This window comes from Podarcis pityusensis (genome assembly GCF_964106645.2).
Source record: "Podarcis pityusensis genome assembly, chromosome: 4".
Taxonomy (NCBI): Eukaryota; Metazoa; Chordata; class Lepidosauria; order Squamata; family Lacertidae; genus Podarcis; species Podarcis pityusensis.
The window spans coordinates 73,538,701-73,558,701 of record NC_138027.1 but is presented as its reverse complement, the minus strand read 5'-3'; the positions used below and the strand labels follow the sequence as shown (position 1 = coordinate 73,558,701).

The 20,001-nt window shown below is 41.3% G+C and overlaps 1 protein-coding gene across 2 annotated transcripts in view; it reads right to left on the bottom strand.

Annotated features, from left to right (window-relative positions):
• Window positions 1-393: 393 nt before the first annotated feature.
• The window catches only part of OCA2 (OCA2 melanosomal transmembrane protein), a 155,012-nt gene continuing 135,404 nt past the window's right edge, over window positions 394-20,001 (bottom strand). For both annotated transcript variants that reach the window (XM_081001316.1, XM_081001315.1), the window contains exon 24: window positions 394-4,831. In XM_081001316.1, coding sequence (XP_080857442.1) covers window positions 4,747-4,831 — 85 coding nt within the window. In that variant the 3' untranslated portion in view covers window positions 394-4,746. The remainder of the gene's footprint in view (window positions 4,832-20,001) is intronic.

Here is a 20,001-nt window from a genome sequence, read left to right as displayed (position 1 = left end):
ATCGATAGACCATACAAATTGCCAGTAACCATTTAGAAGGATCCATATGATTTATAAAGCAGATATATATACACACACACACACACACACAAATTGTTAATTCCACTCCCATGGCAAGTAGGAAAATTTGTTAACTGTTAAAAATGCTGGAATCCATCACATGCCAATCAGCCAGGCATATTAGTATGTGTCTTCCCACCATAATGAAGTTCTTTGGGTGTCTTATTTGACAGCTGCTTTGCCCCGATGAGTTCCAGGGGGAAATCTGAGTAACTGTCAAGTGAAGTGCATTTTCCCCGAGTTTAACTGAAGTAGGATGACACAAATTGAGTTTTAACATTGTGGAATATAATAAGGCAATACAGAAGCCATGCTTGGAATGATCATCATGCATGCTTTCAAAAATTATGTTTATTGAATGACACACATTTGAATGAGAAATTAATTTTCCAGTTGACTTGTTTCTTTCTCATCTTTTGAGCAAAAAGAAAACAAAACCCCACAACCCCCAATATATTTGGTGTGGTGGTAAGACAGAAATAAAGTCACACACATTTTGGAATATGCACCATGTATATTGTTATGCCAGACTATTTCATCTATAGTGATGAGGGAGGACATTTCTAGGATAACTACAAGGGATGTCAAAGGGAAATAGCTTCCATTTTCGTGAAAAGTATGTTGGTAGACGACTTACATAGGTTACAATGAGAAACTAATGCATGTATTCAGCATTCCTCTTGAGCTTGTCAGACTAGCATTTACCAGACTATTAAGCACTCAGTAAAAAAAGAAAATATTCAGCATTTGTTTTATATAACTGTCTATGTTTCATCCAGAGATCAATGTGGGGTTGTTGTTTTTTTACAAAAAGAAATGAACTAATAGTGATCTTATGGCCAGTAAGTATCAATGGATTGGATTTGCCTTCCACAACCAAGAGAGTTCCTTTCACCTGCAAAAGGCTTCTACAGTAAAGGAACCCCACCGGCAGAACTGGGGAGTAGGCTAGTTCCATTTATTCCCCTGCCCCTTGCGGCCCTCTATTACCTCACTGAAATAAATCTGCTTCTGAAGGCTGAGGGACACTCCAGAACAATGGGAGGTGGTGCTGGGGGGCAGGAGTGGCATATGGAAATAAAAATCAGCGAAAATGCTTCTCATCTCTCTATCCACCAGCATCCCAAGCAGAACTCCATTCAAATGATGCTGCAAACCAGTAAGCTTTGGTCCCTCTAATTACATGAAACAAGTAAAACCTCCCACATTTAAAAATAAAATATTTTGGAGCTTGTCAGTTCCAGCAAGCTATTTTTAATGGATGGGAAGAGGCGGTAACTTGCTATCTCAACCAATCAGAGAAATAAATGCAAGGAACAAATTCAAAAACTGAATGGAGACCCAAGCCAGCATGGTGTCTCACAGATATTTCAGACTACGACTTCCATCACCCCTGAGAACTGGCGGCTAGATGGTGGTTGTAAACCAAAACATCTGGTGAGCACCATGCTGACTACCCCTCCCATAATCAAGGGGCTTAACAGACAGTAATCTACTTGATTTCTTTGAGCAGCCATTGTGTGTGTGTTTGTCACAGCATGATAGTAAAAGATACCAAAGCATAGACAATTCATAATTTCCCTGTTGAGGTAGTATCTCTTTTATAAAATGGTTTAATAACCAACAGATTGCAGTAGAATCCTTATTAAATGAAACTACATTTGCTAGTTCCTTACTCTTCATACACAGAGTTTTTCATCTCAGGGTACCACAGTAATAGGAAACACTGCGCACTTTGCATTTCTCCCTAGGTTAAGGTAAAAAAGGTAAATGACCTCTGGATGGTTAAGTCCTTTCAAAGGTGACTATGGGGTTGCAGCGCTCATCTCGCTTTCAGGTCGAGGGAGCCGGCATTTGTCCACAGACAGCTTTCCGGGTCATGTGGCCAGCATGACTAAACTGCTTCTGGTGCAATGGAACACTGTGACAGAAACGCCATTTACCTTCCCACCACAGTGGTACCTATTTATCTGCTTGCACTGGCATGCTTTCGAACTGCTATGTTGGCAGGAGCTGGGACAGAGCTCACCTCGTCATGCAGATTCGAAGTTCCAACCTTCCAATTGGCAAGCCCAAGAGGCTCAGTGGTTTGGACTACAGCCACCTGTGTCCCCTTGATTTCTCCCTATCATACAGCTGTTAAAAGGCTCTGGGCACAGTCCAAAAGAGGACTAGGTGTATGTAGGACAAAACTACACATGCTGGATACTGTTTTATTGTAGTATTACAAAAAAGAACAGCAGCTTATCTCAGGATTGGCAGCTTACTCGTTCTTTGAATTGTGGCAGTTAGAAAAGGAGATGACAAGCTTTTCCAAATACTGGGAAGTATTTACAAGAAGATGTTCTTTTATTCCGGATGCACTCATTCTCTCTATAGCTGCCCTGGTTCTATATTTGCAATCGCATTACCCATGAGATTGCACTCAGATAGTGGGAAATGATTCTGCCCTACTGCTGTTCTTCAACAGCACTGATTAGCAACACCAAAAGCAAGTATGTACATATCCTTGACTACTACCAAAAATACTGAAATCACTGTATCCCTCACATAGGTAAACAGTTCTGAAATTTACCTAACAGACTAATTTATCCTCATTTAATTTATATAAACCTGTCTAAGTGTTGAATGATAATATTTCCCATGAAAATACTTAGTTGCAGATAACCATGAGCCAGATTAAAAGGGATTATTGTTTCCACTCCAAATCTTCCTTTGGATGTGTTTATTTTAAAACACAGACAATGATGTATCATTCATTATGCAGTTTGCCTATTTACTTATCTACTAAAGCAAACACTGGCTGAATATCAGGTGCTTTCATACAATTAGAGAATATATTGACAGGCAAATTGACAACCAAAAGAAAAACTACTGAACATAGCAAGTGAGGTTTTCATCTGTGAGTACATGCAGACCATAGCAAACATAATTTTAGGATAAAAATATAGTCCCTTGTGAATACTCATATCTCAAAAAGCATTTATTTGGATATTAATTAGGGCTGAGCTAAAAAGGGACACCACTTTCACAAGATCATTATCGGAATTGAAAGAAGTCTCTCTCTTTCTGCAGTTTCTGGTGAATCATTGCTAAGGGGCTGTAAAAGTGTTCATTTTCAAAGACTCACAGAGTTGGACAGGACCGCAAAGGTCCAACCATCTGCTGATGCAGGACATATGTTCAAATCTCATTGTTAAAACCACTGCTTAAAAACTTACAATGGAGCAAAGTGTACCATTTTCTGAGGAAGTCTGTTCCAGTAGCCAAACAACTCATACTAACAGAGACTCTGGTCTTTGTTTTTGTTTTTTAAAAAAAATGTTTAGTAACAATATCCTCTCTTCATTTGAACCTACTGGTTTGGGGTTCTTCTTGGGCAATAATTGTCTTTATTTAATTGTCTTTATTTAATACTATTATTGGTTACAACAAATAGTCAAATCTGATTAACTACCTGGTATTCTGATGTCATTGTGCCCATTGTGTCTCAAGTAAGAATGAAACTGGGGGGAACTCAAGTGGTTTATGTGCATGGAGAACAAGATCCACTCATGCAATGGCACTTTCCCCCTTCTACTCCTCCTGTTCACCCCTTAAAACTGTTCTGGGGGGTTCCCCTAACTCTCCAGAACAGATTTAGAAGGCATGGGAGGAAGGAGGGGCTGGAATCTCATTGCATGAGCTGACATTGTTCTGCACATGAAACAACTCTGTTGAATCCTACCAGGAGTTGTTTCCTTAAAAAGTCCACTGAAGTGGGAGCAAAGCAAAGGACCTCTGAGGAGTATCAGGCAAGCTTCTCATCATCATCATCATCATCATCATCATCATCATAGGATTAAAGATCTGGGAGGACTCATCCTCAGCAAAATCACTACTTTCGAGCTGAAAAATGAACCTAAAGAAATTTGGTTCCACCATAAGACCATTTGTGCATCTTAAATCACAATATTCTGCTCTATAAGCTGGTCAAAGAACATAAGCCCACAATGACGCACATTATCTAAAGGGTCATATGGTGCATTTTTTCCCTCTGCTATACAATTTTAGACTGCAGGGGAGGATTCACATTTGAATGCTTCTTCATATATAAAACTAATAAGTAAGGATCTAACTCTTCGCTTTTTCTGTTGACACACTAGCTTCTATTCTGTATTGCATTCACACAATTCTTCCACCTTTAATCTAAAATGGTACAGCCCATCAAAATGTGCATTATGAGATGTTTTTGATTTTGTGTCTCAGCTGTTTAGCTGCCAGTTATTAAATACAGCTGTGGCCCAGAGCTTCCTGTCCATTAGATATGAGCACATATCTCTCTTGCATTCACAATGGTCCCTGTCCATATTTCAGCAGAGGTAGGCAATTCTCTCTCTCTCTCTCTCTCTCTCTCACACACACACACACACACACACAAAATAATGTGCACAGAAATTGGTTCTCTCAACTGAAATGAATGTGGGCATCATTTCCAAGTGGAGAAATTCCATATAGGCATCAGATGAATTCCCATGTTCATAACAGAAAGCTGGACAGGAGTAGCAGCATGAATGATTCCACTCCCCCCGCCCCCCAAATAAAAGCTTTTTGTTTTCATACAGCCTTGTAAAAAATGCAACAGAGGTTGGAAAAGAACGAAAAATGTCTTTTGGTCTTCAGTATATATAATCAATATATACATTCTTAGGTCCAACCCAATACAACGTGAGCAACAAGGAGATAGCACATTCCAATGATGCAGCTCATAATCATCATGGGAAAACCCAACCTGAAACAACAAGAAAAGATAATTGAAGAAACATCACTTTCTTGCTGAAATTCTAAATTAATTAAACAGCCACAAATACACATAGTAACTTTCAGACCCAAAGTATTATTAATCACATAATATCCATTGTTAACCAGAGTAAACTCATTGAAATCAATGTAGTAGCTAAAATCCATTGGTTTCAACTGGTTTACTCTGGGTTTGACTCGATGAGGTATCACCTATATTTTCCAAAAATGCTGGATAAGAAGGCAATGCACATTTCACATTAAATCTAAAGAGGAGGAGGATACATGACTTCTTCACAGAGTTTTACAGATGCAAGAGTCATTCATACATCTACAGTCCATCAAATCTCTCTAAAAACTACAAGTGAGCAAAATGTAGCCATTGAAAACAATGTCCTGGGAATCAGACTCATCTAAAGTACCATTGATTTCAAGGGGCTTAGCCTTAGCAAACTTGTGCTGGATTGTGGCAGTAATTTGGAACGCAGTAACTCGGGGATTTCATTTAGATGTCACCAAGGCATGTACTAGGTTTACCAGTGTTCCTCAACAGAAGGATTCTAGAACTGCCAAACTGTCTCTTTGGTTTTGCCAGTTTATGCAGAAAAGGCAAAAAAAACCTATAAAAATGGAAATAGCCATCAGCATTATAGTACACAAATTATTATACATTCTTGAAATTTGTAGGTCTCTACAATGCCAAGCAGACCTAAAGCACTCATTTCCATTAAAAGAGCTGAGAAAAATCGTGGGGGAGACCTAGACTCAAGGAATAGTACATGAAATTTAATCACTTTAGTTTTCCAAGCTATCATCATCAGTTTCTGTTTCTTCTGCTGCACCACATTTATCCAAGACCTCTGAAAGATTTGCCTGGATTGAAATATGTTTCTCCACCCCAGCTGTGGGGAACCTCTGGTCCTCCAAAGGCTACTGAACTACAGCTCCTGACATCCTTGGTCATTGACCATTCTTGCTGGAGCTGATGCAAAGTCATAGTTCAGCAACATCTGGAGCGCCAAAGTTTCCCCAGCTCTGATCTACCCTTCCACATGTCAGATTATTTCTTGATTTGGTGTCTTCCCAAACATAGACTAGTTTCTTTCACATGCTGCAGAAGATGGAGGAATCTGAAATGGGGGGAAAGCAAGGGGAGTTAAAGGGTGTGTTGCATACCCTTCAACATTTCTCCAGTGAAAATAGGGATGTCCCATTCCATAATGATAATGTTACTGTTTATACCCCACACATCTTTTTCGGTTGCCCCAGCCACTCTGGGCAGCTTCCAACATATATAAAAAACATAATAAAACATTAAACATTAAAAAAACCTCTGTACAGGGCTGCCTTCAGATGGCTCGGGGGTCAGATAACTCCATACCCTCCAATATTTCTCCAATGAAAATAGGGACATCCTAAGGAAAAGTGGGACATTCCAGGATCAAATCAGAAACCGGGACGGCTTCTCTAAATCAGGGATGTCCCTGGAAAATAGGGACACTTGGAGGGTCTGGTGTTGTACAAAGGCCTCGTCACCATGTTGCAAGAGAGATATGTTTTTAAAATTTGTACAGGGCTTATGAGGAGTGACTGGACCAAACAGATAAAGTCTGGAAAGATGATCATATTGAATCCTGCTGCCTTTTGTTTCATTGATTATATTCCACTCTGAGAGACCTTTATGTATTTTTAGACCATAAAGGGATCCTAGGATATTTGCCTTTCATGACAAAGAATAAAAATTTATAGCCTTCAGGCCTCTGAGGTTTGATTAATTTAGTTTTAAGAGGAAAGCTATATAAAAATGGCATGCATCATTTTAATTATAGAAAATGTATTTTAATTATGTGCGTGTGGGTATTGGCATCTAAGTAGTGTATGTCAAATTATAATAATGTGACACTAATTTGTTTCTCATAATTTGAATTAATTACATAAACTTCAAGTAATTTTAATGAGAATAAAGTTGCTCGTCACCTGATTTAATCATTAAGCAGCTTCATCTTTTTATGCCTTTTTATTGCTAAGTACAGTTTTTGCGCTTTTTTATTCAGTTGAAACATGTAGTGATTTTTAAGTAGAAAGTCCTTACATTTCCTTATCTCACAGGTCACTTCCTGGCTTCCAAATGGTAATCTGCTTTATCTTTTCACAAAATTATGACTAAAATAATGCAATTATTAAACACCATTTTCAAACGTGAGAGAGGTGGCTGTATTGAGCTAAAGATTAATTAAATGGTTACATCTGACTACTTTTCACACAAGAAAAATTACTGCCTTCTATCTCATACCCTACATTTTTTTAAAAAAAGCATGCTTTCTTCTTTTTAACCAAATGAGACGAGAGGAAAATCGAACAAAAAGGCAAACCACAGCCATTTAAAGACATTCAAATAAAGCAGTGTACATGGAGGGGTAGGATATAAATGTATTGGCGTTTGTGGCACGAATTCTTTTTCTCGTGATGCCTTGCCTTGATATACAAACAGTTGTATCATTTGCGAATGGGACAAAAATATATATATTTGGATCTGCAAGCACATGCACCTAGATCAGGGATGCAGAAGCTGCGGACCTTCAGATGTTGTTGGAAGGTCCAATTCCCAAGGAACCCGTCAGCATGAACAATGGTCAGGGATGATGTGAGCTGTATCCCAACAACAAATGGCAGGGTGAAGGGTTCACCATCCCCACTGTCTGCTTGTTCTCCATCCTCCGACATCCACTTGCTATCCCCCGATGCTTTAACCATTGATACTGGTCTCTGAATTTATGCTGCCACAGAGTTGGGACCTCAGACCTTTATATGTGTCCTTCTACCAAACCCAAATGTACCTGGCAACCTGAGGATCTCCAGGGTAGTGTTTAGACACGTGTGCATCCTCAGCGGCTTCTGCGGAGCCTTACCACTGGTACATCTAATCCAGGGGCAACCAACATGGTACCCTCTTGATGTTGCTAGATTAACAGCTCCCATCATCCCTAACCGTTGGCCATGCTAGCTGAAGCTAATTGAAGATGTAGAGTAGACCAACAGTATCTAGATGACACCACTCCACTATTCTTAATTCACATCAGCTTTCCAAGGAATCAGGCAGAGACCTTCTCTTGGGATGCACTACTTGGAAAATATCACAGGGATTGAATCTAGGCTTTTGGGATGCACTACTTGGAAAATATCACAGGGATTGAATCTAGGCTTTTACCCTGAGCCATGGGCCCTCTGACATACAATATATGCCTGCAGCCCAACAGCAACAAACCAGTGCTGCTGTAGTTTGAGGATAAGACTTTATGCTACATATATCATTCCTTGAAGCCCAACCAATTTCCTGGACAGAGACTGAAACAGCACAGAATTCTTCAGATTACTTTTTAATGTGTGCCATAACTCACCTAAAAGTTGGGCAGGGGGGAAAGAGACAGAGTCCGTTCATTGTATATCACTGTTTTGTTCATAGTTTATGTTTTCTCTCTCTCTCTCTCTCTCTCTCTCTCTCTCTCTCTCTCACACACACACACACACACAATGTCTGGTGCGAGAGATTCTTCAAGAAATTTTACTAGGTAGCTATCTGCAAAAAGCAGCTATATATCTACATGTTGAATACTCCTAAAATCTACTAAAACTTAAATGATTCTGTATCTACTTGTTTCTAGCACTTCATACAGCAGACTGTACTTTACAGCTTATGGTCTGGATCCTAAGATAAATTAACTTAAGCAAATTCATAGAAGGAAAGTTTCCAGTTCTTCCTCTCCCTCTCTGCAAGTCAGCTATGGCTGCTGAAAAAAACTAGCTTGGGGTTTCAGGGCCCCTTGCAAAGAACATGAGATGGGCCTCAGAGGTTCTTGTGGAAGAGGAAGAAACAGGGAGCTTTCTTTTTTGTGCAGCATAAAATTAAGTTTACCCGCAACATAAACAAGCAAGCATTATACATATATGCACTGTAAATGACCAAGATAGCCTTTGTGCATGTGCTTTCAGATCCAAATTTCAAGCCATTGTGGTGCCATTGTCTTGACGACAACAACCGCAAACAGGAAAAGCAAACATAGGCTTGGGTCCTCAGACAGAGGTTTTCCATCCCATCCTCATCCTTGTTCTGCTGGAATTCTCCTCTCTGGAGAAGCAAGTCCTTGACAATGTGGATGAGGCTACCAAGCATAGAAGGAATGATCCCAAATGAGACTTGGAATATGTAGTGTTGGCCACCCACAGCTTTAAAGGGTGATTTGACAAATTAACGAAGGATGAGGCTATCAAGGGACTCCTAGTCATGATGGCTATCTTACCTCCAGAATCAGATGCACTATGTCTCTGATTACCAGTTGTTAGGGATTTGCTAATAGGGAAACTGCTTTGGTGCTTATGGCCTTTCCATGGGCATCTATGGGATGTGGGCATCTATGGGATGTGGGCATCTATGATCTGAGAGCAGGATGCTGGACTGAATTGGCTTCTGATCTGATTCAGAAGGGCTCTTTGTATGTTCTAATTTTCTCATATATCAAATTGTAGTACAATTCATAGACATATCTCATAAAACACCTCTTTCCAACAACATACAGACAGACCATTCCCCCCGCCCCTTACATTTCAGAGATGTCCAGAACATCCACTAAATTTTGGGCACCTGTTATGCCAGACACAGCAGGTGGCTAAATTTGCTTTGTGATCCTTAATGCCACATCAAAATTGCTGTGGATTCCAGATAGCCTAGATTTGCATGAGAATTACTGCATGCTTACCTACCAGTAATCATACATGGCAGTCACCAAGGATCTGAAAACACTGAATAAAACCTATAATCCTATTTTGCTCTGATTGCTAAAATTACAAGAATTACTTCTGAATTTCTGTCTCTTGAGTCTGTGCCCAGATTTTTACATTTAGCTGCTGTTAGCAATAACCCACACATCAGGGGTGGGGGGTGGAGGTGGAAGAATAGATCTCAAGAAAGACAAATTAAAAGCTAGGTTTTGCTCTTCAAATTTGGAAAATCCTGCCGGATTTATTTTGTTGAAATCTGCACTCATTTTTTCAAACTAAATATGTGCTAAACATTATACTGACCTTCTAGAGAAAGTACAGCTGCCAGATGCTTCCTATTAAGACAGTAAACTTTTGGCCCTCATAACATCATGCACACATTTTCTTACCCAGAAAGCGTTATCTCTTCCACTATCCTTTCCCACAGATAGCTTTCTGATTCCTCATGAAGGCATTTCCCATTGCACGCTGTCAGGTATCTAGTCTTGAACTTTGGTTCCTATCAAATTGCCACCAGTTTCCTACCAGAAGTGGTAGGGAAGAACTTTTTTACCTGCTTCACCTAATTTGTAGATTAGCTTTCTCCAACCTGATGGTAGCATCATCATTATCATATAGAAGAGGTCATCAACATGGTGCCCAGGTGAACAACAATGCAACAAAGGATGCCCTCCAGCTCTTCCCTTAGAGCAGGGGTGCCCAAACATTTTTCAAAGAGGGACAGATTTGATGAAGTGAACATGCGTGAATCCTTTTGGGGGATTTTACCCCAGGAAATAAACTACCACAGGGGCAGGATTAAACTAACCGGCGGACCTTGGACATGCCTGCCTTAGAGCAAAGCAAGGCCTCTGAGACAAACATACCCTCACTGTCCCATTGATCATGAGATGGTGAGCCTGATTGTTTTCTCTCTTAAGAAGTACATAGAGCTAAAGGAGGAAGTTAGAAGGAGGGCTTACTCTTTCAGCTCTAGGCCTATGTGCTTTCAGAGGATCAGATTAATACTCCTGGATCTGACTTTTACTCAGATTGCTTGGAAAAGGTGTGTGTGTGTGTGTGTGTGTGTGTGTGTACATGCACGCACACGCGCATGCACATTCTCTTTTTGTGTCTTGCAAGGCGGACCAATCTAGGGAGAGGGAAGATAAGTGACCAGAGTAGGTAGTGCCCATGGTACTTACTCAAAAATCTAAATGTGTCCACAGGCCTAAAAACGTTGGTGACCTGAAGGAGTGTTTCCACCCCCATCGTTCAGCTGTGACACTGAGGTCCAGCTCCAAGGGCCTTCTGGAGGTTCCCTCACTGCGAGAAGTGAGATTACAGGGAACCAGGCAGAGGGCCTTCTTGGTAGTGGCGCCTGCCCTGCGGAACGCCCTCCCATCAGATGTCAAGGAAATAAACAACTATCTGACTTTTAGAAGACATCTGAAGGCAGCCCTGTTTAGGGAAGTTTTTAATGTTTGATGTTTTATCGCTTTATTATTATTATTATTATTATTATTATTATTCTCTAAAGTCCTAATTCACTTTTCATCCACCAGACAAGGGAGGGAAATGCAACACTATAAAATACAGCCATACACTGAAAGTGATCATACACTAAAATCAAAATTTAAAAAACCACCCCTCTTCACTATGCCATTAAGACCACCAATTGAAGAGTCATGTAAAAAATCACCAAGCTCCAAATAACAAAATTAACTGTCAATAAAATTAGCAGCAAACTGCCTGGGTGTTGAGCTTTCATCCTTAAAGAGGTTGCTAAACCAGAACTCCCATATTCTCTGGCAGTACTGCCATGCTGGCAGGGGCTGACGAGACCTGCAGGCTAAGATATATGGAGGTTATCAGCTTGGGGAAGGTTGTAGATTGTGACTTCCCTTATGCACAGCAATTCTTTTGTAACCAAGAGGATTGATTACTGCATTGTGCTCTCCTGTCTTGGATGGCGAAGACAGAAGCTACAGCTGGTGCAAAGCACAGCAACTCACCCCTTAAGAAGAATAGGGAGATAGGAACAGGTGTATTCCAGTCTAGGTGAGCTGCAAGGAATTTGCAGTTAGCTCCGGGTACTATTTGAAATATTGGTTTAATCCTTTGAACCTCTATGCAGCCTGAGCACAGCGTAGTCCAGGGACTGCATGTTCCAGCATAAGATTTTAAGAACTTCAAAGGAGGATCTGCTTTGACTTCCTTTCATCAAAGTAGTTAAATCTGCTGCGGTGTGAAGCAGGGCCCAATTCTAGCTCTTTGGAATAATATGCTGCCCGAAGATATCTACTGTATTTTTCACCCTATAGGACGCACCGGCCCATAGGACGCACCTAGATTTGGGGGGGGGGGAATAAAGGAAAAAATGTTTATTTCGCCCCCCCCCACCCAGGCGCGGGGCTGGGGCGGGGGAAGCCCGAGCTTCCCCCTCCCCCAGCCCCCAGAACAGGAGCCAGAGCGATGCTGAAGCTGAGCGCAGCTTCGGCATCGCTCTGGGAGCTTGCGCGGCTGGGGGCGGGGGAAGCCCGAGCTTCCCCTGACCCCAGCCCCCAGAACGGGTCCCAGAGCGATGCCGAAGCTGCACGCAGCCTTGAAGCAGGATCAGAACCACAGTAGGCAGGAAGGGGGAAATGAGCACTTTCCTCCTTACTATGATTCCAGTGGAAATTCTTTCATCCTGCCACCACCCCACAACACTGATTATTTCTGGTTGGTAAGTTCTTATTGGCACCCATGTGAAAGGAGGGCAGTTTTTGTCAGGACAGTGGCAAGGGGGAAAGGTCAAGCTTTCCCTCCCTAGACAGCGGGGGCCCAGCCCAGTACTGAGCCGTAGTCAATGCTATTTTTTTAAAAAAAAATCACATTAAATTCCAGTGTAGTGTCATGGTTAGAGGTATATGCACACTCATAACCCTCTTGAGCCCAGCCCAATTATTCTTCTTCTCCTCTGCTCCCTCCCACCACCAAGTCCTGGCGATGGAGGTTAATTGGGAAAGGGGAGAAGGAAAAGGACATGGAAATACCCTCTGAAAAGGGTTCGTCCACACTACACTTGTCCTGTGCCTGGAAAGCATGGGCCCGACAGGCTGTCTGCTTCTCCTGTGTGTACTATCAATCAATAGATTTTAATTGTTTATAGCCAATGGCCATCACAATACAATATCAGCACACATCACACAACTGTAGAATGAAAGACATTACATGCATTGTATGTGCTTGCTAGGCATGGGTCTGATCTGAGCAGTTTTCCATTTGCCCCGCTGCTTTCCCCAGGAAAACCCACTCTGTACCCCTGAATCCATGCAGAAAACCCAATTAACATTTGCTCCAATTCAGTGATAAAGAGTGGGTTTTCCCAAAGCAGTGTGATAAGCAGAATCGTAGATGAGCCCACCATCTATGCTTGCAAGCTGCGCGCACAGTAATAATAGTAGTAGTAGTAATAATAATAATAATAATAATAATAATATTTCTAAGGCACTCTTGGCCACCTGGAGATTCAACGCTTTCCCTTGCCACATGCAGGGGACCAGGCAAACCTGGAGACTTCCAAGCCAGCTCAGGACACCTGGTAACACTATTCACAATGATTTGAAAGCTCTTAAAAGTTTCACAAAGAATAAAAAAAAATGTAGTTCATGCGATTCAGAAATCAAGCATAGTACAAGAGCACCAAGTTAAAGCATGAAGAAGCTCACGGTATGTGCAACTTCAAAAGCAAGCAAGCAAAAAAGAGAAGACGATGATGAAATGGCAACTGCAGCTGGGGAATCAAATGACCTTAGTGTGAAATTAAAATCTGCAGTCCCCATACAAAATGAATGAATCCAGCTGATAACGATGAAGTTAAAAATTAAGGCGCAGCAAATTGTGATTCAAACATGTGCACAAAGCAACAAGGATTTGATAGCACAGAACGTAATTCAACGGAATGCCATTGGTCATCCGAATTAATTTATTATACATTTTCAGAGAAGTGTAGATAATTCACCAAATAAAAACCCAATGCTGCGATGGATAATGATTTCATACTGCAAGTTTGAATGTTATAGAACAGTTTTAGAAGAGTGTTGAATGTGGTATCAACTAAACCTAGTCTCAATCGCTTAGAGGTTTTCCAGAGGGCATTGCTCGACTTATTAACTGGCTTATTTACACCAGATGGCGCACACTAATACATTTTGACCACTACACCATCCTGGCACTACTGTTATTTATTTTACTCTCAATATGTTTGGTTAGAAGAGTCACTGGCAGTTATTGTGGGCAATGCTGAGCATATGTGATCTGATTTGGTAAAGGGCATCTTCCCTATGTAACAGAACGGCCAGAAATGGTGGTCCTTACAGCATGCAGTGGGCCCTCCTTAACATACAGAGGCCTAATAAGCTCACAGCTGCCGCATTTTGAGGGTACTAATTCATGTTATGTCATATATCACACTTCAGCATCCCACCAATCTCCTAAACACAGTCTGAAACATTGCAGAATTTTTCAGATTATCTTAAATGTGATGTCGTAGCTCACCTGAAAGCTATGAGGAAGAAAACCCAAGCTGTTGCAGCCATTGGTTATATTTTCCATCACACACGGCTTTAGGGATTCTTCAAGCAATTTTACCAGGCAGCTATCTGCCATAAGTAGCTTTTCCCGAGTTTCAATATTGCGGAAATCTACTGAGTCCTCTAAAACTAAGATTGCTCTACATCTACTTGTTTCTAGTACTTCATTCAGCTGAGTGCGCTTAAAAGACTGTATTTTTCTTGCTCCAGAGGAAAAGGAAAAAAACCCAAGAAGGGGGCAATACTACTGGAACATGTTGCGGCTCAAAAATGAACTGCCAGAAGCCTAGAAATGCATAGTCAAGACAGATATTTAATACTTAAGCAGTCAATTGTGCATGCCTACCTATACTTGCAAGTGCCTAGAGGCAATTTTATATACCATATGTTGGTGTATCTGAGCAGGTCAAGGACTTTTTTTAGTTAGTGGATTTTCCAGCTGTTCCTTTTGACGCCACACATTACTCAATAAGTTTGCAGCAACTTTCTCAGGATACACACAAACTTGAAATAACACATTTAAATTCCCATACGTACAGCAAGGACTTCTCCATGTGTGCTGCAACTCTGCTGCAGTGCAGAAATAGCCTAAAATGTGCCCCCAAAAGCAGCAACAACCTATACACCAAAAACACAAACACAGGGACCAAACCTTGCAACAAACCCACATGCCAACTCTGTCCCCATATCCACTCAGGCATCAACAGGACCTAACAGCATCAGCCAGAATATCAAGGGTCTCATTTCCTGTTTTGGTTACTAAGAATAGTATATCTGAGCCATCAAATACCTGGGTGTTTTTAAATTCCTCCTGGAAGTTCATGATGAGGGAGACAGATGCAACAGCATTCCACAAACAGGGAACTGCTCCCAAGAAGGCTCTATCATTGCTCAGTGCTAACCAGGAATCACCTAGTGGTGGCCTCCCTCACTGATCACAGGAAGCTGAGATGGTTGATACTGGGGAGAGGCATTCTTCAGATTATTTTGGTCCCAACCTGTTTTGGCTTTGTACACTAGTACTGGTGGTCTACGCTAGTGTCTCCATCATTCTCTTTCAGGAAGAAAATGTTCTTCTTTACACAAACACCTGGTGGCTGAAGATTATCATTCCTGGCAACCTCAAGATCATTGGATGGTGTTTTTAAGTGTAACAGTTTTTAGATGTTTTTAGGAAGTTTTGACTGTTTAGAATGTTTTTGTTTTGCTTTTTTGTTTTTAAAGTGTGGATCACTTTAAGGAGGTTGGACAGAGTATAAATCAGATAGATAGATAGATAGATAGATAGATAGATAGATAGATAGACAGGCAGACCGCCTTGAATTGGGCCCATGAACTCACTGGCAGCCAACGCAGCATTTTCAGGACTCACGAACCTAGCAACCTCATTCTGTGCTAACAACAGCTTCCAGGTTGTATCTTGTTTTTCTTTAACTAATTTAATAAGGATTTCTTTTCTGGGGCCAAGAACATAGATTTTGATTTATTGGCTGAAATAAACTGTTTTGATTTTCTAAGGGGATTATTACTAGGAAGGGTTTTTAACTTATTTGGATGCTACTAAATCTTAGGACTAAATCTGTCCTTGAGTTTTACATCATTTTCAAGTATCAATTACAAAATATCATGAATAATATAACTTTAAGATACACCAGAGGGAAATAGTCTCTAGTATGATTCAGGGGAAAGGCATGTTTTTCTTGCTGCTCAAGATTTCATCATTATGTTTTACAAGATGATCTCTTAAAAGTACCTTTGCAAGCCTCCCCCAAGCTATTCTCCCTCTCTCTTTTCATGCAAGCTGATTTGTTTTTTCACAGCAAGCTAAGGCAACTTTGGCTTTCAAGAAAACATAAACTGACAGGGCTTCCAACATTTCCCTTGTTTATTAGGCATGGTTGTGTGCTTCTAATGCTTTCCTAATAACAACATAACCCTATACAAACTCAGTGTGATTTATGTAATTATTATTTTGACACATGACAGCTATTATACGTATGGGTGAAGCTTTGTCTGTGGAAGGAATTTCTAAATCCGAACTGCAAAGGTATGAAAATAATGTTTGAATTAAGATGTTATCACATCAGCGCTCCGTGTCTTTAAAGCTTTGCAGATTAATGTAGTATCTGTGTGAACACTGAAAGAAAAGAACTTAAGATTTCATGTACATCCTGGGAGGGCACTTTAACAGCAATTGATATGACTTGCTTTGTGAGGGCTGGAGAATGTTTTGTGGGGGCTGGAGAATACTCCACAAGTTCACCTCGGTCAAAATCCTACCTGGTACATCTCAACCCAAAAAGGCCCAAAATTTCAAAGACATGGGGGTTTAGTCTCATCTTGTAATGTTTTGCAATTAAGTAGACAATGGACCAAGAATTAAACTAAGAGTGAAAGGAAAGAGACTAAAACCTCAGCAAAAGCAGCCAAAGATTACCTGGATCCCAGCCATCTTTCTGATGCAGCTGCTCAATATACAAGACCTCTTTTTAACAAGGCAGGCAATTCTGTATCTATTCAATGAAGTGCAAGTTCCACAGCTGACAGCAGGACCCTCCCCATGATTATTTTAGTAGTTTGGTGGAAACAGGGAAAGTGTTGTTGTTGTTTTTAAGTGATTCATGGGATTAAATAATACAGGGAAATCATGATGAACAATAACTAAAGGCTGGCTTAGGAGAGGAAACCTTATATAGAGTGGCAGCAATTTTTTGGCTAGTAAAATGAGGGCTGTTAAGAAATAGCAGGTGCCAACTGACCGACTGGAAGTTCGCGTGACTTTGTGACTTGCCATGGAATGAGACCATAAACTACACAGAGCAAGTCCTGGCCTGCAACTTTTAATAGAACAGATGCTGTCAAGGATGCATCCTGGCTATGAAGAAAATCCGAAGAATATTCCCTGTGGTTGAGCCAAACCCAGAGTAGCTAATGCAGAGCTTCCAAGATACTGTTGGGACTACAACACTGAGCATGGCCAATGCACAGGGATGATGGGAGTTGTAGTCCACAACTTCTGGGGGGGCTCCACATTGGCACACTTTCTCTAGATGCTAAGAACTAACTACATCATAGCAATAATATGTTTATGCTAAGGGCAGAGCAACAGAGACAACACAATAATGTAGGAATGGATTTTGACAGTAGAAGTGGATATATTGTTTAGTAACTTTAGTTATTATCCTTCATTGCTCACATTAGTGAGAGCAGGAGAATACCATCCTTTGCAGGTTAAACCTGGCAGCTAAAAAATGGTTGATTTAACCTTCTAGGAACAGTAATCCAGGATGCTTTAAAGTACTGTAGACTGGATTTTCCTGGTATTACCCTTTTTCTTCCCCTCCCTCCCCCCACAAAAATACAGTAATGCACAAATTGTTTTGTGAAGAAATAAAAGTAGTATTTACTTACATAATCTAGGCATGGAAGCAGCAATTGCAGTAGCAAAATGAAGGCAGGTTTATAATTTCTATCTAAGTTACTAATTACAAAATGCAACTTCAGAAATGGTGTCTGAGCTTCAGAGCTCAGACATTCCCATGTGGTCGGCTTGAAAGCATGATAAAGAAAGAGGAGAGTGCCCAGGCAGGAAGGAAGTGTTACGGCTTCCTGCCAAGACAGACAAAGGAAGTGATTTCACAGAATTCTCTCTAGCAAATTTACAGGAAAGCTCTGTGAGCCTCAGCTTCTTCGTGTGCCTATCTGGAAAACACGAATTGTTGGTTTGACTGCAATAATGTCCCACAAATTAAACAAATAACTTCTGGATGTTTCAAATCAAAGTGCTTTGTGTGACATTTCAAAACTTGTCTGCCTAGTTCCTCTGTTCCCAAGCACATATCAGCCCCTTACATCATGGGCCCCTTGTACAGAAGCCCTTGACATTACAAAATCTAAAACTGTGTGAATGAAAAGGCAGGAATTGAATTTAACATCAAACCAGCAGCGCAGAAGCGGCTGTACTGAGATATTGATTTTATATTTAATTTATTTAAAACTTCTGTGGATTTTATTTCTAAATTGAATTCCTCCTACAGAATAGTTGCAGCACTTAGCTCCAAGGTACAGTTGCCAGATCAAATGGGTTTTTTTAGTGGGGGGGGAGGAAAAGATAAAGTGTGATTATTCTCTTTCTTCTGTTGAGAACTGTAGAGCTGGGACATTCTGAAGTGACTAGAATTTATCACACTGTAGAAAGCCATGCTGTTTGAAAAGAGGCAAGTCTTCCTTAGGATGGTGTGTGCAATATATTTACACACACAAAAAAAAACAAACAACAATAAGTTTAACAAACCAAATTTCTGAGGTTTGAGCAAATCCTGCACATACATGGAAGTAAGTGTACCTCTAAAACCAATGGTTGTTTAGGAAACAGTTAATCCTATACACAGCTGAAAATAGAGACACATCTCATAGCCAGTGGTGGCAGTACACAAGTACGCCGGCTCCCTCAGCCAATAAAGCGAGATGAGTGCCACAACCCCAGAGTCAGCCATGACTGGACCTAATGGTCAGGGGTCCCTTTACCTTTACCTAAGGATCTAAACCATAGACTGTTGTTCATATTATCATAGCCCCACAGTATATTTTAAAGTCAGCATCGTACACGAAGAGACATTACCTCTCTCATGGACAACTACACATCTCATAGCCAGTGGTGGCAGTACACAAGAGAATGAGTAAGGGTGAGGCAGGGAGACCAAATAGGGAAGAACCAGAGCCAAAGACAGGCAGAACCAACTAATTCTAGTTTTGTCCCCATTCTCCCCACCCCAACCCCAACCCCGACACAAGGACAATACTGAGACTAAGTTAAGGTAAAGGAAAAGGACCCCTGGACAGTTAAGTCCAGTCAAAGGCGACTATGGGGTATGGCATTCATCTCATTTTTCAGGCCGAGGGAACCAGTGTTTGTCCACAGGCAGCTTTCTAGGTCATGTGGACAGCATGGCTTAACTGCTTCTGGTGCAACGGAACACTGTGATGAGTGCCAGAGTGCACAGAAACACCATTTACCTTCCCACCACAGTGGTACCTGTTTATCTACTTGCACTGGCATGTTTTTGAACTGCAAGGTTGGCCGAATCTGGGACAGAGCAACGGGAGCTCACCCTGTCGCGAGGATTTGAACCACTGACCCTCCGATCGGCAAGCGCAAGAAGCTCAGTGGTTTAGACCACAGCATCACCCGCATCCCTGGGACTAAGGAGGAAGAAGCTGACAGCCATTGCCACTCCCTGAACTGATTGCAGATATGAAAGGCAGCAAGTGAGGGCTGGCTGAAGGTAGAGGTTAGTGGGGCAGCACCCCATTTGCCCACATGGATAAGCTTTCACTGCTCATAACAGCCCTATTCCTATTACTCTGCTGCTGCCACACCACTATTATTACTTGTTGCAGCATTACGACTGGAGGCAAGTCTTCCCTCTGTAGAAGCTCAGTCCTGGCAAAGAACTCTTAATTACTGGCTCCGTCTAAATCTAAATCCACCCGGTCTACTGCCCTTAGTGACACAAGACCCCCATAAAAGTGCGTGGTCAGAAATAGTGCACCAAAAATTGCTCTCCTGCGGACTCCACCCAAATCAGCTTCTCACGATGGGGTCTATTAAAGCAAAAAGGCTAATTGGACAGCGTCTGAAGGACCTAAGAGCAACAGAACAATCTGGCCATTATAAAGAAACTCTGTCCTTGGTATGCCTTTTTCCCCCCTTCTCAGTTTGATTCCCTGGCACCATATTTGTATAAATTAACTACCCCAAAATACAGGCGTGCCTTCACACTGGCCAGATTGGATGTGATGCCCTCTGCCATACTTGAGGGCAGATACC